This window comes from Eriocheir sinensis, unplaced genomic scaffold, assembly GCF_024679095.1.
Source record: "Eriocheir sinensis breed Jianghai 21 unplaced genomic scaffold, ASM2467909v1 Scaffold798, whole genome shotgun sequence".
Lineage (NCBI taxonomy): Eukaryota > Metazoa > Arthropoda > Malacostraca > Decapoda > Varunidae > Eriocheir > Eriocheir sinensis.
Window position 1 is genome coordinate 41,661 of NW_026112162.1, and position 26,351 is coordinate 68,011.

The 26,351-nt window shown below is 42.1% G+C and overlaps 1 protein-coding gene across 1 annotated transcript; it reads left to right on the top strand.

Annotated features, from left to right (window-relative positions):
* Positions 1-2,139: 2,139 nt before the first annotated feature.
* Positions 2,140-17,548, top strand: LOC126994439 (uncharacterized; the record flags this gene model as incomplete). The annotated part of the gene is made up of 5 exons (XM_050853760.1): positions 2,140-2,210; positions 9,941-10,004; positions 10,602-10,697; positions 15,055-15,108; positions 17,495-17,548. Coding segments are annotated over exons 1-5 (339 nt in total), but the record flags the coding sequence as incomplete, so codon positions are not given.
* Between the last annotated feature and the right edge of the window lie 8,803 nt (positions 17,549-26,351).

Here is a 26,351-nt window from a genome sequence, read left to right on the forward strand (position 1 = left end):
CACCGTAGCTGTGTCACCACCCGCATTACCAGCTCGACTCACCGTAGCTGTAGTCTCCGCATTACTCACTCCAGCTCGACTCACCGTAGCTGTTGTCACTGCACTACTCACTCCAGCTCGACTCACCGTAGCTGTTGTCACTGCACTACTCACTCCAGCTCGACTCACCGTAGCTGTTGTCACTGCATTACTCACTCCAGCTCGACTCACCGTAGCTGTTGTCACTGCACTACTCGCCCCAGCTCGACTCACCGTAGCTGAACTACTCAACGCAACTCTACTCAGCGCAACTTACCGCGCACCTCAACGCAACTACTCAGCGCAACTTACCGCGCATCTCGACACAACTCTACACAACGCTACTCATCGCAACGCATCACCGTCTACCACAGCGCCCCAGCACCAGGGAAGATTTCGTTCCTCCTTCCTCGTCACTGGGGGGGGAGTAATCTGTAGCAGTCACCGCTCAAATTCCGTGTTCCTTCCCCTCAGTGACAAGAAAATGGGGTGCTGCAAAGAGAGACTAAGATTCTCGGTGTTTTCATGTAATGTCCATCGTCACTGTGTCTGCCAGTCTGTCTTGTCGCGTCTTCATCGTTAACTTTCCTTGTATTCGTTTACCTTTGACTGTCCGTCCACGTTCTCTTGTTGTCCACCGTTACACATTGTTCCACACATACACCAACACTTAAATGTTAACCTACACAAACAACATTCACACAAACGCATATACAAACAAACGCCTATCCTATGTGTTGTCCTTGTCGTGATGAGCTGTGTAAGTTTTGTCTAATAAAGTAACCCTGGCGGATATGATTTTCTCTGTCCGTGAACCGATTAGCACTTAGAACACTCGCTACCACCAACAGCCTTGCTCAGCCAGGGGGGCGAGCGGCATCCCTGATCGCCTCGTGGTACCGGGAGGAGCGGGAGCTCCTCGGCAGGGAGAGTGACAACACACCGATAAAACTCGTCGAGAAATCCGTTGTGCTGCCCAAGGCAGGAAGGTTCAAACCTGCTAAGAAAGCAGGGCGAGATCTTTTGTCGCCCAGCTCACCTTTGGAAGATGCGCGCGATCTGAAACTTAGAAGCCACGGTCAGAAACCTTCGCTGGTCCGACCCGTTGTGGTTACCAGCGATCGGCAAGGAGTGTGTGGGAGGTCTTCTCCCCCCGCACCTGGCAGCTTTGTGCTGTACGAAAATAACAAAGAGACAGTAAAAACTGTCAGACTAGTGGGAGGAGATTATGCGTGGCTCAAAGAAGGCGGTAAATTGGTGTGCCTTGCACAGCCCACAGTTCAATCCGCGTGGGGCGCTGAAGACCAGGAGCAGCTAAGGCTGCAGACGCAGGTTCTCCTGTATGGTTTCCTGCGCAGTCACTGCCATGACGCTCCCCGGAGGGTGTGCACGCCAGCCTGGCTCCTCACGCGCCTCTTCCAGTGTCACTGTTTGGCAGCCAACGTCCCTGTGGCCGAGGTGCTTGCCTCAGCGGTGGCGGGCTGCATAGAAAAGTGCCTCGTCGAGAAGTACGAGTGCACGTTGATGAACGGCCAGATGTGTGTATTGGGCATGGGTGTGTATAGCGACTCACCGCTGCACACACTGTGGGCCAGCACGGCAGTGGTTGTTGAGGACAGAAAGAAACCCAACCATGCACCTACGATGAGGACCAAGAACGCCTTCACGAGGTGTGTCTTGGTTCACCCGCATGAGGCCATGAGCAGTATTCGACTGTTCACGACTGACGCTGGAGAAAGCCACCACTGGGAAGTTTGTGGTGAGGGCGGAGGCCAGAAAGCTGCAGCAGGAATACTGTTGCGGTTCTCGAGACCTGAATAGGATGGAGTTTGGCCACGTGACGTGCAAAGGGAACCGCGGCATCAACACCGCCCGGCCGCAGTGCAGGATCATGCCTCCGGGTCGCAAGGCCAAGCAGGAGTACCAGTACGAAAGAGTGGTGCGGCGCCCCACTCCCCTGCTGACTCGTGACCACCTCGGCGCCGCCATCCAGCGGCGAGGCTTCAAGCTGCCGCGCAGTCAGAAGCTCCACCTCATGAGGAGCGCCAAGCTGCACACCAGCTACTCCAGCGGCAAGGACGGCAAAACATTTCATTAAGGTGGGAAGGGACGCTCGTAAATATGATCTGTATCGATCACTTCCTCGTGAACAGCCTGCGTGCTGGCCTTGATATTTCGGCCGTGTCCACTCAGTGACGGGGTCGCCTCCACTTCATGACGCAGCGCTGTGGCCTCAGTATTTCGGTAATGGAGATGTCCGTTCCGTCACGGATGTTGATTTTACGTTGTAAGGATGTTGTTCGATATGTTTCAATTGCGTCTGATATGTTTCCTTTCTAGATGATGTGTTGTGATATGTTTCCTTTTTAGATGATGTGTTGTGATATGTTTCCTTGCCATGTAATGTCGTGTGATATGTTTCCTTGCCAAGTAATGTCGTGTGATATGTTTCCTTGCCATGTAATGTCGTGTGATATGTTTCCTTGCCATGTAATGTCGTGTGATATGTTTCCTTGCCATGTAATGTCGTGTGATATGTTTCCTTGCCATACAATGTCGTGTGATATGTTTCCTTGCCATGTAATGTCTTGTGATATGTTTCCTTGCCATGTAATGTCGTGTGATATGTTTTATTTTCATGTAATGTCGTGTGATATGTTTCCTTGCCATGTAATGTCTTGTGATATGTTTTATTTTCATGTAATGTCGTGTGATATGTTTCCTTGCCATGTAATGTCGTGTGATATGTTTTATTTTCATGTAATGTCGTGTGATATGTTTCCTTGCCATGTAATGTCGTGTGATATGTTTTATTTTCATGTAATGTCGTGTGATATGTTTTATTTTCATATAATGTCGTGTGATATGTTTGCTTGCCATGTAATGTCGTGTGATATGTTTTATTTTCATATAATGTCGTGTGATATGTTTTCTTTTCATATAATGTCGTGTGATATGTTTTCTTTTCATGTAATGTCGTGTGATATGTTTTCTTTTCATGTAATGTCGTGTGATATGTTTTCTTTTCATATAATGTCGTGTGATATGTTTTCTTTTCAAGTAATGTCGTGTGATATGTTTTCTTTTCATGTAATGTCGTGATTTGTTTTATTTTAATTTAATGTCGTGTGATATTTTTTCTTTTCATGTCATGTCGTGTGATGTGTTTTCTTTTCATATAATGTCGTGTGATATGTTTTCTTTTCATATAATGTCGTGTGATATGTTTTCTTTTCAAGTAATGTCGTGTGATATGTTTTCTTTTCATGTAATGTCGTGTGATATGTTTTCTTTTCATGTAATGTCGTGTGATATGTTTTCTTTTCATGTAATGTCGTGTGATATGTTTTCTTTTCATGTAATGTCGTGTGATATGTTTTCTTTTCATGTCATGTCGTGTGATATGTTTTCTTTTCATATAATGTCGTGTGATATGTTTTCTTTTCATATAATGTCGTGTGATATGTTTTCTTTTCATGTAATATCGTGTGATATGTTTTCTTTTCATGTAATGTCGTGTGATATGTTTTCTTTTCATGTCATGTCGTGTGATGTGTTTTCTTTTCATATAATGTCGTGTGATATGTTTTCTTTTCATGTCATGTCGTGTGATATGTTTTCTTTTCATATAATGTCGTGTGATATGTTTTCTTTTCATGTAATGTCGGGTGATATGTTTTCTTTTCATATAATGTCGTGTGGTATGTTTTTTTTCATGTAATGTCGTGTGATATGTTTTATTTTCATGTAATGTCGTGTGATATGTTTTCTTTTCATGTAATGTCGTGTGATATGTTTTCTTCTCATATAATGTCGTGTGATATGTTTTCTTTCATAAGGTCGTGATATGTTTCTTTTCATGTAATGTCGTGTGGTATGTTTTTTTCATGTAATGTCGTGTGATATGTTTTCTTTTCATATAATGTCGTGTGATATGTTTTCTTTTCATGTAATGTCGTGTGATATGTTTTCTTTTCATGTAATATCGTGTGATATATTTTCTTTTCATGTAATGTCGTGTGATATGTTTTCTTTTCATGTAATGTCGTGTGATATGTTTTCTTTTCATGTAATGTCGTGTGATATGTTTTCTTTTCATGTAATGTCGTGTGATATGTTTTCTTTTCATGTAATGTCGTGTGATATGTTTTATTTTCATGTAATGTCATGTGATATGTTTTCTTTTCATGTAATGTCGGGTGATATGTTTTATTTTCATGTAATGTCGTGTGATATGTTTTCTTTTCATGTAATGTCGTGTGATATGTTTTCTTTTCATGTAATGTCGTGTGATATGTTTTATTTTCATATAATGTCGTGTGATATGTTTTCTTTTCATATAATGTCGTGTGATATGTTTTATTTTCATATAATGTCTTGTGATATGTTTTCTTTTCATATAATGTCGTGTGATATGTTTTCTTTTCATGTAATGTCGTGTGATATGTTTTCTTTTCATGTAATGTCGTGTGATATGTTTTCTTTTCATATAATGTCGTGTGATATGTTTTCTTTTCAAGTAATGTCGTGTGATATGTTTTCTTTTCATGTAATGTCGTGTGATATGTTTTCTTTTCATGTAATGTCGTGTGATATGTTTTCTTTTCATGTCATGTCGTGTGATATGTTTTCTTTTCATAAAATGTCGTGTGATATGTTTTCTTTTCATATAATGTCGTGTGATATGATTTCTTTTCATGTAATGTCGTGTGATATGTTTTCTTTTCATGTAATGTCGTGTGATATGTTTTCTTTTCATGTCATGTCGTGTGATATGTTTTCTTTTCATATAATGTCGTGTGATATGTTTTCTTTTCATGTCAAGTCGTGTGATATGTTTTCTTTTCATATAATGTCGTGTGATATGTTTTCTTTTCATGTAATGTCGTGTGATTTTTTATTTTCATGTAATATCGTGTGATATGTTCTATTTTCATGTAATGTCGTGTGGTATGTTTTCTTTTCATATAATGTCGTGTGATATGTTCTATTTTCATGTAATGTCGTGTGGTATGTTTTCTTTTCATATAACGTCGTGTGATATGTTTCATTTCCATATAATGTCGTGTGATATGTTTTCTTTTCATGTAATGTCGTGTGATATGTTTTCTTTTCATGTAATGTCGTGTGATATGTTTTCTTGTCATATAATGTCGTGTGATATGTTTCAGTTCCATGTAATGTCCTGTAATATGTTTTCTTTTCATGTAATGTCATGTGATATGTTTTCTTTTCATGTAATGTCGTGTGATATGTTTTCTTTTCATGTAATGTCGTGTGATATGTTTCATTTTCATATAATGTCCTGTGATATGTTTTTTTCATGTAATTTCGTGTGATATGTTTTCTTTCCATATAATGTCGTGTGATATGTTTTCTTTTCATATAATGTCGTGTGATATGTTTTCTTCTCATATAATGTCGTGTGATATGTTTTCTTTTCATATAATGTCGTGTGATATGTTTTCTTTTCATGTAATGTCGTGTGATATGTTTTCTTTTCATATAATGTCGTGTGATATGTTTTCTTTTCATATAATGTCGTGTGATATGTTTCATTTCCATATAATGTCGTGTGATATGTTTTCTTTTCATATAATGTCGTGTGATAGATTTTCTTTTCATATAATGTCGTGTTATGTTTTCTTTTCATATAATGTCGTGTGATATGTTTCATTTTCATATAATGTCCTGTGATATGTTTTCTTTTCATGTAATGTCATGTGATATGTTTTCTTTTCATGTAATGTCGTGTGATATGTTTTCTTTTCATGTAATGTCGTGTGATATGTTTTCTTTTCATATAATGTCGTGTGATATGTTTTCTTTTCATATAATGTCGTGTGATATGTTTTCTTTTCATGTAATGTCGTGTGATATGTTTTCTTTTCATATAATGTCGTGTGATATGTTTTCTTTTCATATAATGTCGTGTGATATGTTTCATTTCCATATAATGTCGTGTGATATGTTTTCTTTTCAGGTAATGTCGTGTGATTTGTTTCATTTCCATGTAATATCGGGTGATATGTTTTCTTTTCATGTAATGTCGTGTAATATGTTTTATTTTCATATAATGTCATTTGATATGTTTCATTTCCATATAATGTCTAGTTATATGTTTCATTTCCATGTAATGTCGTGTTATAACTCTTTGGGAGTAGCAGCCACGACGAGGGAGGGAGCAGCAGCCACGACGAGGGAGGGAGCAGCAGCCACGACGAGGGAGGGAGCAGCAGCCACGACGAGGGAGGGAGCAGCAGCAACGACGACGAAGGGAGCAGCAGCCACGACGAGCAGCCACGACGAGGAGGAGCAGCAGCCACGACGAGGAAATGAGCAACAGCCACGACGAGGGAGGGAGCAGCAGCCACGACGAGGGAGGGAGCAGCAGCCACGACGAGGGAGGGAGCAGCAGCCACGACGACGGAGGGAGCAGCAGCCACGACGACGGAGGGAGTAGCAGCCACGACGGAAACACTGAAATGGTACAGAGAAAGAAAAAAAAAACACTGAAGAAACGACTATTCAAACACACATAAAAAATAAAAAGAAAAACAAAATACACCGAGGAAACGATGTTGTTAAAAAAAATATTCGGGGATTAAGAGGTGATAGAAACACAACAATAAAAGGAATAAAACATCAAGGCAAGCGTTAAGGCCTTTGGTGTTGTATGTTAGGTAGGGTTGCTGACTTCTCTGGGGTGAAGAAGACTTATCCTGAGCAGCATACAGCACCGAGATAACGCGATATAGCGAGCCTTCACAACACAAGGAAACGGAAAGTAAAGAAAAATAACACCGAAGAATGGAGACCAAAGAAGAATACACCGAAGAAACGATATTTAAAAAAAAATACACCGAAGAAACGATGCAAAGAAAAATACACCGAAGAAACGATACAAAGAAAAATACACCGAAGAAACGATACAAAGAAAAATACACCGAAGAAACGATACAAAGAACAATATACTGATGAGACGACGATACAAAGAAATATACACTAAAAGAACGATACATAGAAAGAAATACCTATCAAACGAAAAATGCACCAAAGAAACGATACAAATAAAAATACAACGAAGAAACGATACAAAGAAAAATACACCAAAGAAACGATACAAAGAAAAATACACGAAAGAAACGATACAAAGAAAAATACACCGAAGAAACGATACAAAGAAAAATACATCAAAGAAACGATACAAAAAAAATACACCGAAGAAACGATACAAAGAAAAATACATAAAGGAAACGATACAGAAAAATTCATCGATACAAAAAAAGTACACTGATGAAACGGTATAACGTAAAATATACCGATGAAACGACGATACAAGAAAAATAGACCGAAAAAACGATATTGTTAAAAAGTATCGTTAATTACGAAGTGATATAAACATAAAGAAAAGGAAAAAAATTCATGGCAAGTACTAAGGCCTTTGGTGTTGTATGTTGGGTAGGGTTGCTGCAGCTTCTCTGGGATGAAAGAAACTCATCCTGAGCAGCATACAGCACCAAGATAAGTCGATATAGCTAGCCTTCACAACACAAGGAAACGGAAAATCATGAAAAATAACACCGAAGGATGGACAGGAAAGAAAAATACACCGAAGAAATGATACAAAGATCAACACACCGAAGAAACGACAATTAAACGGAAAACAAAAAAAAACGGTATAAAGAAAAATATACGGGAGAAACGACGATACAAATAAAAATATAGCTAAGAAACGGTACAAAGAAAACAACAGCGATAACACGATACAAACAAAAATACACTGAAGAAACGACGATACAAAAAAATACATGAAACAAACGGTATAAAGAAAAAGATATATACCGAAGAAGCGACAATTGAAAGAAAACTCATAAACGGTACTAAGAAAAATACACCGAAGTAACGATGCAAAGAAAAATACACCGAATAAACGAACAAAGAAAAATACACCGGAGAAACGATATTGTTAAAAAAATTCGTTAATTAAGAAGTGATATCAACACTTAATGAAAAGGAAAAAAAAATCAAGGCAAGCGTTAAGGCCTTTGGTGTTGTATGTTGGGTAGGGTTGATGACTTCTCTGGGGTGAAGGAGACTCATCCTGAGCAGCATGCAGCATCAAGATAGGGCGGTATACCGAGCCTACACAACACAGGGAAACGGGAAATTAAGAAAAAATGCAGCTAAGAAACGATACGACAGAAAAAATATACCAAAGAAACGACACAAAGAACAACTCACCGAAGAAATGGTAAAAAAAAAAAAAAATACCCCTAAGAAACGACGATACAAAGAAAATAGCACCAAAGAAACGGTCTAAGAAATATCTGCCGATGAAGCAACGATATAAAACAACGATATAAACCCATGAAGAAAGGGAAAAATAATCAAGGTAAGGCTTTTGGTGTTGTATGTTGGGTAGGGTTGCTGACTTCTCTGGGGTGAAGGAGACTCAACCTGAGCAGCATACAGCACCGAGATAAGGCGATATAGCAAGCCTTCACAACACAAGGAAACGGAAAATAAAGAAAAATAACACCGAAGAAAATACACCGAAGAAAAAATACTACAGAAAAAATACATCTAAGAAACGATACAAAGAAATATACACCGAGGAAACGCTACAAAGAACAACACACTGAAGAAACGGTATAAAGAAAAATATACCGATGAAACGACGATAAAAAGAAAAACACATCAAATGAACAATCCAGAGAGAAGTTTACCTAAGAAACAATAATACATAAAAATACACCGAAGAAATAGTATAAAAAAATATATACCGATGGAACGACGATACAAAAAAAAAAAAACAGATAAAAAGGTATAAAGAAAAAAAAAAAACACCGAAGAAACGACGATAGAAATACACCGAAGAAATGATACTACTGATAAAAACACCAAAGAAACGATACACCAAAATTCACCAAAGAAAAGATACAAAGAAAAATACACCAAAGAAACATTACACAAAAATTCGCCATAGAAAATATGCAAATAAAAATACACCGATGAAACGATACAAAGTAAAAACACCGAATAAACGGCATAAGGAAAATATACCAAAGGCAAGATAGAGAAAACTTCACCTAAGAAACGATATAAAGAAAAACAAACCAAAGAAACGGTACATAGAAAAATATACCGAAAAAACGGTATAGAGAAAAAAAACACAAGAAAAGAAGATGCCCCCAGAAATACACCGAAAAAACGATACCAAGAAAAATACCCAAAAAACGAACGATACAAAAATATAAAAACGATAATCGGGAAAAAGAAAAATACAAAAAAGATCAAGAAAAGTAAAAAAAAAAAAAAAAAAAAAAAAAAAAAAATAAAAAAAAAAAAACACAAAAAATATATAAAAAAATAAAAAAAAAAATTTAAAAAAAAAAACGATACAAAGACTGACTTCTCTGGGGTGAAGGAGACTTATACTGAGCAGCATACAGCACTGACATAAGGCGATATAGCAAGCCTTCACAACACAAGGAAACGGAAAGTAAAGAAAAATAACACCGAAGGAAGGATAGGAAAGAAAAATAAACAGAATACTCCAGAAAATCAAACCTAAGAAGCGATACAAAGAACAACACACTGAAGAAACGGTATAAAGAAAAATATACCGATGAGACGACGATAAAAAGAAAAATACCGTACACCAAATGAACGGTCTAGAGAAAACTTTGCCGGAGAAACGATGCTACATAAAAATACACCAAAAACGATACAAAGAAAAATGAACCAAAGAAACGGTATAAAGAAAAATATACAGAAGAAACGACGATTCAAAGAAAAATACACATAAGTAACGACAGTACATAAAAATACGTAGAAAAAAACGTATGAAGAAAAAGATACCAAAGAAACGGCGATATAAGAAAATTCATAAATGATAGTAAGAAAAAATACACCAAAGAAACGATACAAAGGAAAATACATCGAATCAACGAACAAAGAAGAATACATCGAAAAAGGATATTGTTAACAAAAAGATCGTTAATTAAGAAGTGATATAAACATTTGAAGAAAAGGAAAAGAATCAAGGCAAGCGTTAAGGCCTTTAGTGTTGTATATTGGGTAGGGTTGCTGACTTATCTGGGGTAAGGGAGACTCATCATGAGCAGCATACAGCACCGAAATAAGGCGATATAAGTAGCCAGCACAACACAAGGAAAACAAAAAATAACATCGAAGGAATATAGCAAAGAAAAATACACCAAAGGAACGTTCCATATGAAAATTTACCTAAGAAACGATACTACAGAAGAAACACCCCCCCAAAAAAAGATACAAGGAAAATACATCGAAGAAACGGTATAAAGAAAAATATACAGAAGAAACGACGATACAAATAAAAATACACTGAAGAAACGACGATACAAAAAATACACCGCTGAAAGGATACAAAGAAAAATACACCGAAGAAACAATACTACAGAACAGACACCAAATAAATCAAAGAAAGAAATATACACCGAAGAAAAGATACAAAGAATAATACACTGAAGAAACGGTGTAAAGAAAAATATACCGATGAAACAACAATACAAAGAAAATACACCAAATGAACGATCCAGAGAAAAAATTACCCAAGAAACGATACTACAGAAAAATACACCAAAAAAAAAGATACAAAGAAAAATACAACGAAGAAACGGTATACAGGAAAATATACGAAAGAGCCGACGATACACAGAAATATGCACAAAAGAAACGACGATACACAGAAATATGCACAGAAGAAACGACGATACACAGAAATATGCACAGAAGAAACGACGATACACAGAAATATGCACAGAAGAAACGACGATACACAGAAATATGCACAGAAGAAACGACGATACACAGAAATATGCAGAAGAAACGACGATACAGAAATATGCGCAGAAGAAACGACGATACAGAAGAAACGACGATACACAGAAATATGCACAGAAGAAACGACGATACACAGATATACGCACAGATGAAACGATGATACACAGAAATATGCACAGAAGAAACGACGATACACAGAAATATTCACAGAAACGACGATACAAATAAATATGAACATAATAAACTACTATAAAAATAAATATGCAAATAATAAACGACGATACACAGAAATATGCACAGAAGAAACGACGATACACAGAAATATGCACAGAAGAAACGACGATACACAGAAATATGCACAGAAGAAACGACGATACACAGAAATATGCACAGAAGAAACGACGATACACAGAAATATGCACAGAAGAAACGACGATACACAGAAATATGCACAGAAGAAACGACGATACACAGAAATATGCACAGAAGAAAAAACGATACACAGAAATATGCACAGAAGAAACGACGATACACAGAAATATGCACAGAAGAAACGACGATACACAGAAATATGCACAGAAGAAACGACGATACACAGAAATATGCACAGAAGAAACGACGATACACAGAAATATGCACAGAAGAAACGACGATACGAAGAATTATGCACAGAAGAAACGACGATACACAGAAATATGCACAGAAGAAACGACGATACACAGAAATATGCACAGAAGAAACGACGATACACAGAAATATGCACAGAAGAAACGACGATACGAAGAATTATGCACAGAAGAAACGACGATACACATAAACATGCACAGAAGAAACGACGATACACAGAAATATGCACAGAAGAAACGACGATACACATAAATATGCACAGAAGAAACGACGTTACGAAGAATTATGCACCGAAGAAACGACGATACACATAAATATGAACAGAGGAAACGACGATACAAAGAATTATGCACTGAAGAAACGACGATACACAGAAATATGCACAGAAGAAACGATGATACACAGAAATATGCACAAAAGAAACGACGATACACAGAAATATGAACAGAAGAAACGACGATACACAGAAATATGCACAGAAGAAACGACAATACACAGAACTATGCACAGAAGAAACGACGATACACAGAAATATACACAGAAGAAACGACGATACACAGAAATATACACAGAATAAACGACGATACACATAAACATACACAGAAGAAACGACGATACACAGAAATATGCACAGAAGAAAAGACGATACGAAAAGCACATATAGAAATATACCGAAGAAACTGTACAAAGACAAATACACCGAAGAAACGACGATACACAGAAATATGCACAGAAGAAACGACGATACACAGAAATATGCACAGAAGAAACGACGATACGAAGAATTATGCACAGAAGAAACGACGATACACAGAAATATGCACAGAAGAAACGAAGATACACATAAATATGCACAGAAGAAACGACGATACGAAGAAATATGCACAGAAGAAACGACGATACGAAGAATTATGCACAGAAGAAACGACGATACACAGAAATATGCACAGAAGAAATGATGATACACAGAAATATGCACAAAAGAAACGACGATACACAGAAATATGCATAGAAGAAACGACGATACACAGAAATATGCACAGAAGAAACGACGATACACAGAAGTATGCACAGAAGAAACGACGATACACAGAAATATGCACAGAAGAAACGACGATACACATAAATATGCACAGAAGAAACGACGATACGAAGAATTATGCACAGAAGAAACGACGATACACAGAAATATGCACAGAAGAAACGACGATACACAGAAATATGCACAGAAGAAACGACGATACACAGAAATATGCACAGAAGAAACGACGATACGAAGAATTATGCACAGAAGAAACGACGATACACAGAAATATGCACAGAAGAAACGACGATACACAGAAATATGCACAGAAGAAACGACGATACGAAGAATTATGCACAGATGAAACGACGATACACAGAAATATGCACAGAAGAAACGACGATACACAGAAATATGCACAGAAGAAACGACGATACACAGAAATATGCACAGAAGAAACGACGATACACAGAAATATGCACAGAAGAAACGACGATACGAGAAATTATGCACAGAAGAAACGACGATACACAGAAATATACACAGAAGAAACGACGATATACATAAATATGCAGAGACGAAACGACGATACGAGGAATTATGAACAGAAGAAATGACGATACACAGAAATATGCACAGAAGAAACGACGATACACAGAGATATGCACAGAAGGAACGACGATACACAGAAATATACACAAAAGAAACGACGATACACAGAAATATGCACAGAAGGAACGAAGATACACAGAAATATACACAGAAGAAACGACGATACACAGAAATATACACAGAAGAAACGACGATACACAGAAATATGCACAGAAGAAAGGACGATACACAGAAATATGCACAGAGGAAACGACGATACACAGAAATATGCACAGAAGAAACGACGATACGAAGAATTATGCACAGAAGAAACGACGATACACAGAAATATGCACAGACGAAACGACGATACACAGAAATATGCACAGAGGAAACGACGATACAAAGAATTATGCACTGAAGAAACGACGATACACAGAAATATGCACAGAAGAAACGATGACACACAGAAATATGCACAAAAGAAACGACGATACACAGAAATATGCACAGAAGAAACGATGATACACAGAAATATGCACAGAAGAAACGACGATACACAGAACTATGCACAGAAGAAACGACGATACACAGAAATATACACAGAAGAAACGACGATACACAGAAATATGCACAGAAGGAACGACGATACACAGAAACATACACAGAAGAAACGACGATACACAGAAATATGCACAGAAGAAAAGACGATACGAAAACCACATATAGAAATATACCGAAGAAACTGTTCAAAGACAAATACACCGAAGAAACGACGATACACAAAAATATGCACAGAAGAAACAACGATACACAGAAATATGCACAGAAGAAACGACGATACGAAGAATTATGCACAGAAGAAACGACGATACACAGAAATATGCACAGAAGAAACGACGATACACAGAAATATGCACAGAAGAAACGACGATACGAAGAAGTATGCACAGAAGAAACGACGATACGAAGAATTATGCACAGAAGAAACGACGATACACAGAAATATGCACAGAAGAAACGACGATACACAGAAATATGCACAGAAGAAACGACGATACGAGGAATTATGCACAGAAGAAACGACGATACATAGAAATATACACAGAAGAGACGACGATATACATAAATATGCAGAGAAGAAACGACGATACGAGGAATTATGCACAGAAGAAACGACGATACACAGAAATATGCACAGAAGAAACGACGATACACATAGATATGCACAGAAGGAACGACGATGCACAGAAATATACACAAAAGAAACGACGATACACAGAAATATGCACAGAAGGAACGACGATACACAGAAATATACTCAGAAAAAACGACGATACACAGAAATATACACAGAAGAAACGACGATACACAGAAATATGCACAGAAGAAACGACGATACACAGATATATGCACAGAAGAAACGACGATACACAGAAATATGCACAGAAGAAACGACGATTCACAGAAATATGCACAGAAGAAACGACGATACACAGAAATATGCACAGAAGAAACGACGATACGAAGAATTATGCACAGAAGAAACGACGATACACAGAAATATGCACAGACGAAACGACGATACACAGAAATATGCACAGAGGAAACGACGATACAAAGAATTATGCACTGAAGAAACGACGATACACAGAAATATGCACAGAAGAAACGATGATACACAGAAATATGCACAAAAGAAACGACGATACACAGAAATATGCACAGAAGAAACGACGATACACAGAAATATGCACAGAAGAAACAACGATATACAGAAGTATGCACAGAAGAAACGACGATACACAGAAATATACACAGAAGAAACGACGATACACAGAAATATGCACAGAAGAAACGACGATACACAGAAACATACACAGAAGAAAAAATATACGATACAGAAATACACAGAAGAAACGACGATACACAGAAATATGCACAGAAGAAACGACGATACACAGAAACATACACAGAAGAAACGACGATACACAGAAATATGCACAGAAGAAAAGACGATACGAAAACCAAATATATAAATATACCGAAGAAACTGTACAAAGAAAAATACACCGAAGAAACGACGATACACAGAAATATGCACAGAAAAAACGACGATACACAGAAATATGCACAGAAGAAACGACGATACGAAGAATTATGCACAGAAGAAACGACGATACACAGAAATATGCACAGAAGAAACGACGATACACAGAAATATGCACAGAAGAAACGACGATACGAAGAATTATGCACAGAAGAAACGACGATACGAAGAATTATGCACAGAAGAAACGACGATACACAGAAATATGCACAGAAGAAATGATGATACACAGAAATATGCACAAAAGAAGCGACGATACACATAAATATGCACAGAAGAAACGACGATACACAGAAATATGCACAGAAGAAACGACGATACGAAGTATGCACAGAAGAAACGAGGATACACAAATATGCACAGACGAACCGACGATACACAGAAATATGCACAGAAGAAACGACGATACACAGATATATGCACAGAAGAAACGACGATACACAGAAATATGCACAGAAGAAACGACGATACACAGAAATATGCACAGAAGAAACGACGATACAGAAATATGCAGAGAAGAAACGACGATACACAGAAATATGCACAGAAGAAACGACGACACACAGAAATATGCACAGAAGAAACGACGATACAGAAATATGCACAGAAGAAACGACGATACAGAAATATGCACAGAAGAAACGACGATACACAGAAATATGCACAGAAGAAACGACGATACACAGAAATATGCAGAAGAAACGACGATACAGAAATATGCACAGAAGAAACGACGATACCAGAAATATGCACAGAAGAAACGACGATACACAGAAATATGCAGAAGAAACGACGATACACAGAAATATGCACAGAAGAAACGACGATACACAGAAATATGCACAGAAGAAACGACGATACAGAAATATGCACAGAAGAAACGACGATACGAAGAATATGCACAGAAGAAACGACGATACACAGAAATATGCACAGAAGAAACGACGATACAGAAATATGCACAGAAGAAACGACGATACACAGAAATATGCACAGAAGAAACGATGATACACAAATATGCACAGAAGAAACGACGATAGACAGAAATATGCACAGAAGAAACGACGATACACAGAAATATGCACAGAAGACACGACGATACACAGACAGATGCACAGAAGAAACGACGCTACCCAGAAAGATGCACAGAAGAAACGACGATACACAGAAATATGCACAGAAGAAACGACGATACAGAAATATGCAGAAGAAACGACGATACACAGAAATATGCACAGAAGAAACGACGAATCAAAGAAGAAATGACGATACACAGAAATATGCACAGAAGAAACGACGATACACAGAAATATGCACAGAAGAAACGACGATACAGAAATATGCACAGAAGAAACGACGATACACAGAAATATGCACAGAAGAAACGACGATACAGAATATACATAATAAACGACGATACACAGAAATATGCACAGAAGAAGCGACGATACACAGAAATATGCACAGAAGAAGCGACGATACAGAAATATGCACAGAAGAAACGACGATACACAGAAATATGGAAGAAACGACGATACAGAAATATGCACAGAAGAAACGACGATACACAGAAATATGCACAGAAGAAACGACGATACACAGAAATATGCACAGAAGAAACGACGATACACAGAAATATGCACAGAAGAAACGACGATACACAGAAATATAAACAGAAGAAACGACGATACACAGAAATATGCACAGAAGAAACGACGATACACAGAAATATGCACAGAAGAAACGACGATACACAGAAATATGCACAGAAGAAACGACGAATCAAAGAAGAAATGACGATACACAGAAATATGCACAGAAGAAACGACGATGCACAGAAATATGCACAGAAGAAACGACGATACACAGAAATATGCACAGAAGAAACGACGATACACAGAAATATGCACAGAGGAAAGGACGATACAAAAAAATTATGCACAGAAGAAACGACGATACACAGAAATATGCACAGAAAAAACGACGATACACAGAAATATGCACAGAATAAACGACGATACACAGAAATATGCACAGAAGAAACGACGATACACAGAAATATGCACAGAAGAAACGACGATACGAAGAAATATGCACAGAAGAAACGACGATACACAGAAATATGCACAGAAGAAACGACGATACACAGAAATATGTACAGAAGAAACGACGATACAGAAATATGCACAGAAGAAACGACGATACACAGAAATATGCAGAAGAAACGACGATACACAGAAATATGCACAGAAGAAACGACGATACACAGAAATATGCACAGAAGAAACGACGATACACAGAAATATACACAGAAGAAACGACGATACACAGAAATATGCACAGAAGAAACGACGATACACAGAAATATGCACAGAAGAAACGACGATACACAGAAATATACAGAAGAAACGACGATACAGAAATATGCACAGAAGAAACGACGATACAGAAATATGCACAGAAGAAACGACGATACACAGAAATATACAGAAGAAACGACGATACACAGAAATATGCACAGAAGAAACGACGATACAGAAATATGCAGAAGAAACGACGATACAGAAATATGCACAGAAGAAACGACGATACACAAAATATGCACAGAAGAAACGACGATACAGAAATATGCACAGAAGAAACGACGATACAGAAATATACAGAAGAAACGACGATACAGAAATATGCAGAGAAGAAACGACGATACACAGAAATATGCACAGAAGAAACGACGATACAGAAATATGCACAGAAGAAACGACGATACACAGAAATATGCACAGAAGAAACGACGATACAGAAATATGCAGAAGAAACGACGATACAGAAATATGCACAGAAGAAACGACGATACACAGAAATATGCACAGAAGAAACGACGATACACAGAAATATGCACACAAGAAACGACGATACAGAAATATGCACAGAAGAAACGACGATACACAGAAATATGCAGAAGAAATGATGATACACAGAAATATGCACAAAAGAAACGACGATACACAGAAATATGCACAGAAGAAACGACGATACACATAAATATGAAAAGAAGAAACGACGATACACAGACATATGCAAAGAAGAAAAGACGATACACAGAAATATACACATAAGAAACGACGATACACAGAAATATGCACAGAAGAAAAGACGATACACAGAAATATGCACAGAAGAAACGACGATACACAGAAATATGCACAGAAGAAACGACGATACGAAGAAATATATAAAGAAGAAACGACGATACAGAAATATGCACAGAAGAAACGACTATACACAGAAATATGCACAGAAGAAACGACGATACACAGAAATATGCACAGAAGAAATGACGATACGAAGAATTATATACAGAAGAAACGACGATACACAGAAATATGCACAGAAGAAACGACGATACACAGAAATATGCACAGAAGAAACGACGATACACAGAAATATGCACAGAAGAAATGACGATACGAAGAATTATATACAGAAGAAACGACGATACACAGAAATATGCACAGAAGAAATGATGATACACAGAAATATGCACAAAAGAAACGACGATACACAGAAATATGCACAGAAGAAACGACGATACACAGAAATATGAACAGAAGAAACGACGATACACAGAAATATGCACAGAAGAAACGACGATACGAGAAATATACACAGAAGAAACGACGATACACAGAAATATGCACAGAAGAAACGACGATACACAGAAATATACACAGAAGAAACGACGATACACAGAAATATGCATAGAAGAAAAGACGATACGAAAACCACATATAGAAATATACCGAAGAAACTGTACAAAGACAAATACACCGAAGAAACAACGATACACAGAAATATGCACAGAAGAAAAGACGATACGAAAACCACATATAGAAATATAACGAAGAAACTGTACAAAGACAAATACACCGAAGAAACAACGATACAAAAAATAGAAAAAAAACGGTATAAAGAAAAATATACAGAAGAAACGACGATACAAATAAAAACGCTATAAAGAAAAATATACCGAGGAAACGACGATACAAATAACAAATACACAGAAGAAACGACGATACAAAAAAAGAAAAAAACGGTGTTAAAAATATACAGAAGAAACGAAGATACAACAAAATAAACAGAAGAAACGACGACACACACAAAAAAAAAAAAAAATGAAAAAACGGTATAAAGAAAAATGTAGAGAAGAAAACGACGATACAAATAAAAATATACAAAAGAATTAAGAAGTGATACAAACACTTAAAGAAAAGGAAAATAATCAAGGCAAACGTTAGGGCATTTGGTGTTGTATGTTGGGTAGGGTTGCTGACTTCTCTGAGGTGAAGGAGACTCATCCTGAGCAGCATACAGCACTGACATAAGGCGATATAGGTAGCCTACACAGCACAAGGAAACAGAAAATTAAGAAAAAAATACACCGAAGAAAGGAAAGTATAAGAAAATACGAGAATTAAGAAATGATGAAAACGGAAGAAGAAGCGACGGCAGAATAAGCAAAAGCAGTAAATGACGACGAATCAGATTTGGCGGAAGAAAGAGAAAAAGCACCAACCGAAGGAGTAGAAGCGGCGACGGAAGAAGCACCGTGAGTGTGCTTGGCGGTGGTGTCTGTTGTTGTGTGTGTGTGTGCCCGGCGGTGGTGTCTGTTGTTGTGTGTGTGTGTGTGTGTGTGGCCGGCGGTGGTGTCTGTTATCGTGTGTATGTGTGTGTGCCCGGCGGTGGTGTTTGTTGTTGTGTGTGTGTGTGCCCGGCGGTGGTGTCTGTTGTTGTTGTGTGTGTGTGTGCCCGGCGGTGGTGTCTGTTGTTGTATGTGTGTGCCCGGCGGTGGTGTCTGTTGTTGTATGTGTGTGCTCGGCGTTGGTGTCTGTTGCTGTGTGTGTGTGTGCCCGGCGGTGGTGTCTGTTGTTGTGTGTGTGTGTGCCCGGCGGTGGTGTCTGTTGTTGTGTGTGTGTGCCCGGCGGTGGTGTCTGTTGTTGTGTGTGTGTGTGCTCGACGGTGATGTCTGTTGTTGTGTGTGTGTGCCCGGTTGTGGTGTCTGTTGTTTTGTGTGTGTGTCCGGCGGTGGTGTCTGTTGTTGTGTGTGTGTGCCCGGCGGTGGTGTCTGTTGTTGTGTGTGTGTGCTCGGCGGTGGTGTCTTTTGTTGTGTGTGTGTGTGCTCGGCGGTGGTGTCTGTTGTTTTGTGTGTGTGCCCGGCGGTCGTGTCTGTTGTTGTTGTGTGTGTGTGCTCGGCGGTGATGTCAGTTGTTGTGTGTGTGTGCCCGGCGGAGGTGTCTGTTGGTGTGTGTGTGTGTGTGTGTGCTCGGCGATGGTGTCTGTTGTTGTGTGTGAGTGCCCGGCGGAGGTGTCTGTTGGTGTGTGTGTGTGTGTGTGTGCCCGGCGGTGGTGTCTGTCGTGTGTGTGTGCCCGACGGTGTTGACTATTGTTGTGTGTGTGTGCTTGGCTGAGGTGTCTGTTGTGTGTGTGTGTGCCCGGTGGTGTTTTTTGTTTTTGTGTGTGTCCTCGGCGGTGATGTCTGTTGTTCTGTGTGTGTACCCGGCGGTGGTGTATGTTGTTCTGTGTGTGTGTGCGTGGCGATGGTGTCTGTTGTTCTGTGTGTGTCCTCGGCGGTGGTGTCTGTTGTTCTGTGTGTCCTCGGCGGTGGTGTCTGTTGTTGTGTGTGTGTAACCGACGGTGGTGTCTGTTGTTCTGTGTGTGTACCCGGCGGTGGTGTCTGTTGTTCTGTGTGTGTGTGCTTGGCGATGGTGTCTGTTGTTCTGTGTGTGTCTTCGGCGGTGGTGTCTATTGTCGTGTGTGTGTATCCGGGGGTGGTGTCTGTTGGTCTGTGTTTGTACCCGGCGGTGGTGTCTGTTGTGTGTGTGTGTACCCGGCGGTGGTGTCTGTTGTTGTGTGTGTGTGCTCGGCGGTGGTGTCTGTTGTTCTGTCTGTGTCCTCGGCGGTGGTGTCTGTTGTTCTGTGTCTGTGCCCGGCGGTGGTGTCTGTTGTTCTGTGTGTGTGCCCGGCGGTGGTGTCTGTTGTTCTGTATGTGTTCTCGGCGGTGGTGTCTGTTGTTCTGTGTCTGTACCAAGCGGTGGTGTCTGTTGTTCTGTATGTGTGCTCGGCAGTGGTGTCTGTTGTTCTGTGTGGGTGCCCGGCGGTGGTGTCTGTTCTGTGTGTGTCTTCGGCGGTGGTGTCTGTTGTCGTGTGTGTGTATCCGGGGGTGGTGTCTGTTGGTCTGTGTTTGTACCCGGCGGTGGTGTCTGTTGTGTGTGTGTGTACCCGGTGGTGGTGTCTGTTGTTCTGTGTGGTGGTGTCTGTTGTTCTGTGTGTCCTCGGCAGTGGTGTATGTTGTTTGTGTGTCCCCGGCGGTGGTGTCTGTTGTTCTGTATGTGTCCTCGGCAGTGGTGTCTGTTGTTCTGTGTGTGTGACCAGCGGTGGTGTCTGTTGTTCTGTATGTGTGCTCGGCAGTGGTGTCTGTTGTTCTGTGTGTTTACCCGGCGGTGGTGTCTGTTGTTCTGTGTGTTCCAGCAGTGGTGTCTGTTGTTCTGAGTGTGTTCCCGGCAGTGGTGTCTGTTGTTCTGTGTGTGTGCCCGGCGGTGGTGTCTGTTGTTCTGTGTGTGTTCCCGGCGGTGGTGTCTGTTGTTCTGTGTGTGTTCCCGGCGGTGGTGTCTGTTGTTCTGTATGTGTCCTCGGCGGTGGTGTCTGTTGTTCTGTGTGTGTGCCCGGCGGTGGTGTCTGTTGTTCTGTGTGTGTTCCCGGCAGTGGTGTCTGTTGTTCTCTATGTGTCCTCGGCGGTGGTGTCTGTTGTTGTGTGTGTGTTCCCGGCGGTGGTGTCTGTTGTTGTGTGTGTACCCAGTGGTGTCTGTTGTTCTGTGTGTGTTCCCGGCGGTGGTGTCTGTTGTTCTGTGTGTGTTCCCGGCGGTGGTGTCTGTTGTTCTGTGTGTATACCAGGCGGTGGTGTCTGTTGTTCTGTGTGTGTTCCCGGCGGTGGTGTCTGTTGTTCTGTGTGTGTCCTCGGCGGTGGTGTCTGTTGTTGTGTGTGCCCGGCGGTGGTGTGTGTTGTGTGTGTGTGCTCGACGGTGGTGTCTGTTGTGTAAGTGTGTGCCCAGCGGTGGTGTCTGTCATGTGTGTGTGTGCTCGCCGGTGGTGTCTGTTGTTCTGTGTGTGTACCCGGCGGTGTTTTTTGTTTTTGTGTGTGTGCCAGGCGGTGGTGTCTGTTGTTGTGTGTGTGTGCTCGGCGGTTGTGTGTCGTTATGTGTATCCGCCTGGTGATGGTGTCTGTCGTTGTGTGTGTGGCCTGCGCTGGTGTCTGTCGTTGTGTGTGTGGCCTGCGCTGGTGTCTGTCGTTGTGTGTGTGTGGCCTGCGCTGGTGTCTGTTGTGTGTGTGGCCTGGGCTGGTGTCTGTCGTTGTGTGTGTGTGCTCGACGGTGTTGTCTGTGTTGGTGTGTGTGTGAGCGGCTGTGGTGTCTGTTGTTGTGTGTGTGTGCTCGACGGTGGTGTCTGTCGTTGTGTGTGTGTTCCCAGGCGGTGGTGTCTGTTGTTGTGTGTGTGTGCCCGGCGGTGGCGTCTTTCGTTGTGTGTGTGTTCTCGAGCGTCGGTGGTGTCTGTCGTTGTGTGTGTGTTCCCAGGCGGTGGTGTCTGTTGTTGTGTGTGAGTGCCCGGCTGTGGTGTCTGTTGTTGTGTGTGTGTGCTCGACGGTGGTGTCTGTCGTTGTGTGTGTGTTCCACGTGGTGGTGTCTGTCGTTGTGTGTGAGTGCCCAGCTGTGGTGTTTGTCGTTGTGTGTGTGCCCGGTGGTGTTATCTTTTGTGTGTGTGTGCTCATCTGTGGTGTCTGTGGTTGTGTGTGTCTCTTCACGGTGGTGGCGTCTGTTTTTGTGTGTGTGTGTGCTCGGCGGGGGTGTCTGTGGATGTGTGTGTGTGTGCCCGGCGGTGGTGTTTGTTGTTGTGTGTGTGTGTGCCCGGCGGTGGTGTCTGTTGTTGTGTGTTTGTGTGTGCCAGGTGGTGTTGTTGTGTGTGTGCCCGGCGGTGGTGTCTGTTGTTGTGTGTGTGCTCGGCGTTGGTGTCTGTTGTTGTGTGTGTGTGTGCCCGGTGGTGTCTGTTGTTGTGTGTGTGTGTGCCCAGCGGTGGTGTCTGTTGTTGTGTGTGTGCTTGGCGGTGGTGTCTGTTGTTGTGTGTGTGTGTGCTCGACGGTGGTGTCTGTTGTTGTGTGTGTGTGCCCGGTTGTGGTGTCTGTTGTTTTGTGTGTGTGTCAGGCGGTGGTGTGGGTTTTTGTGTGTGTGTGTGCCCGGCGGTGGTGTCTGTTGTTGTGTGTGTGTGTGCTCGGCGGTGGTGTCTTTTGTTGTGTGTGTGTGTGCTCGGCGGTGGTGTCTGTTGTTTTTTGTGTGTGCTGGGCTGTCGTGTCTGTTGTTGTTTTGTGTGTGTGCTCGGCGGTGATGTCAGTTGTTGTGTGTGTGTGCCCGGCGGAGGTGTCTGTTGGTGTGTGTGTGTGTGTGTGTGCTCGGCGATGGTGTCTGTTGTTGTGTGTGAGTGCCCGGCGGAGGTGTCTGTTGGTGTGTGTGTGTGTGTGTGTGTGCCCGGCGGTGGTGTCTGTTGTGTGTGTGTGCTTGGCTGAGGTGTCTGTTGTGTGTGTGTGTGCCCGGTGGTGTTTTTTGTTTTTGTGTGTGTCCTCGGCGGTGATGTCTGTTGTTCTGTGTGTGTACCCGGCGGTGGTGTATGTTGTTCTGTGTGTGTGTGCGTGGCGATGGTGTCTGTTGTTCTGTGTGTGTCCTCGGCGGTGGTGTCTGTTGTTCTGTGTGTCCTCGGCGGTGGTGTCTGTTGTTGTGTGTGTGTAACCGACGGTGGTGTCTGTTGTTCTGTGTGTGTACCCGGCGGTGGTGTCTGTTGTTCTGTGTGTGTGTGCTTGGCGATGGTGTCTGTTGTTCTGTGTGTGTCTTCGGCGGTGGTGTCTATTGTCGTGTGTGTGTATCCGGGGGTGGTGTCTGTTGGTCTGTGTTTGTACCCGGCGGTGGTGTCTGTTGTGTGTGTGTGTACCCGGCGGTGGTGTCTGTTGTTCTGTGTGTGTGCTCGGCGGTGGTGTCTGTTGTTCTGTATGTGTCCTCGGCGGTGGTGTCTGTTGTTCTGTGTCTGTGCCCGGCGGTGGTGTCTGTTGTTCTGTGTGTGTGCCCGGCGGTGGTGTCTGTTGTTCTGTATGTGTCCTCGGCGGTGGTGTCTGTTGTTCTGTGTGTGTGCCCGGCGGTGGTGTCTGTTGTTCTGTATGTGTCCTCGGCGGTGGTGTCTGTTGTTCTGTGTGTGTGCCCGGCGGTGGTGTCTGTTGTTCTGTGTGTGTCTTCGGCGGTGGTGTCTGTTGTCGTGTGTGTGTATCCGGGGGTGGTGTCTGTTGGTCTGTGTTTGTACCCGGCGGTGGTGTCTGTTGTGTGTGTGTACCCGGCGGTGGTGTCTGTTGTTCTGTGTGTGTGCTCGGCGGTGGTGTCTGTTGTTCTGTATGTGTCCTCGGCGGTGGTGTCTGTTGTTCTGTGTCTGTGCCCGGCGGTGGTGTCTGTTGTTCTGTGTGTGTGCCCGGCGGTGGTGTCTGTTGTTCTGTATGTGTCCTCGGCGGTGGTGTCTGTTGTTCTGTGTGTGTGCCCGGCGGTGGTGTCTGTTGTTCTGTATGTGTCCTCGGCGGTGGTGTCTGTTGTTCTGTGTGTGTGCCCGGCGGTGGTGTCTGTTGTTCTGTGTGTGTTCCCGGCGGTGGTGTCTGTTGTTCTGTGTGTGTTCCCGGCGGTGGTGTCTGTTGTTCTGTGTGTGTGCCCGGCGGTGGTGTCTGTTGTTCTGTGTGTGTTCCCGGCGGTGGTGTCTGTTGTTCTGTGTGTGTTCCCGGCGGTGGTGTCTGTTGCTCTGTATGTGTCCTCGGCGGTGGTGTCTGTTGTTCTGTGTGTGTGCCCGGCGGTGGTGTCTGTTGTTCTGTGTGTGTTCCCGGCGGTGGTGTCTGTTGTTCTCTATGTGTCCTCGGCGGTGGTGTCTGTTGTTCTGTGTGTGTTCCCGGCGGTGGTGTCTGTTGTTCTGTGTGTGTACCCGGTGGTGGTGTCTGTTGTTCTGTGTGTGTTCCCGGCGGTGGTGTCTGTTGTTCTGTGTGTGTTCCCGGCGGTGGTGTCTGTTGTTCTGTGTGTATACCAGGCGGTGGTGTCTGTTGTTCTGTGTGTGTTCCCGGCGGTGGTGTCTGTTGTTCTGTGTGTGTCCTCGGCGGTGGTGTCTGTTGTTGTGTGTGCCCGGCGGTGGTGTGTGTTGTGTGTGTGTGCTCGACGGTGGTGTCTGTTGTGTAAGTGTGTGCCCAGCGGTGGTGTCTGTCATGTGTGTGTGTGCTCGCCGGTGGTGTCTGTTGTTCTGTGTGTGTACCCGGCGGTGTTTTTTGTTTTTGTGTGTGTGCCAGGCGGTGGTGTCTGTTGTTGTGTGTGTGTGCTCGGCGGTTGTGTGTCGTTATGTGTATCCGCCTGGTGATGGTGTCTGTCGTTGTGTGTGTGTGGCCTGCGCTGGTGTCTGTCGTTGTGTGTGTGTGGCCTGCGCTGGTGTCTGTCGTTGTGTGTGTGTGGCCTGCGCTGGTGTCTGTCGTTGTGTGTGTGTGGCCTGCGCTGGTGTCTGTCGTTGTGTGTGTGTGCTCGACGGTGATGTCTGTGTTGGTGTGTGAGTGAGCGGCTGTGGTGTCTGTTGTTGTGTGTGTGTGCTCGACGGTGGTGTCTGTCGTTGTGTGTGTGTTCCCAGGCGGTGGTGTCTGTTGTTGTGTGTGTGTGCCCGGCGGTGGCGTCTTTCGTTGTGTGTGTGTGCTCGACGGTGGTGTCTGTCGTTGTGTGTGTGTTCCCAGGCGGTGGTGTCTGTTGTTGTGTGTGAGTGCCCGGCTGTGGTGTCTGTTGTTGTGTGTGTGTGCTCGACGGTGGTGTCTGTCGTTGTGTGTGTGTTCCCCGTGGTGGTGTCTGTCGTTGTGTGTGAGTGCCCAGCTGTGGTGTTTGTCGTTGTGTGTGTGTGCCCGGTGGTGTTATCTTTTGTTGTGAGTGTGTGCTCATCTGTGGTGTCTGTGGTTGTGTGTGAATCTTCACGGTGGTGGCGTCTGTTTTTGTGTGTGTGTGTGTGCTCGGCGGGGGTGTCTGTGGATGTGTGTGTGTTCCCGGCGGTGGTATCTGTCGTTGT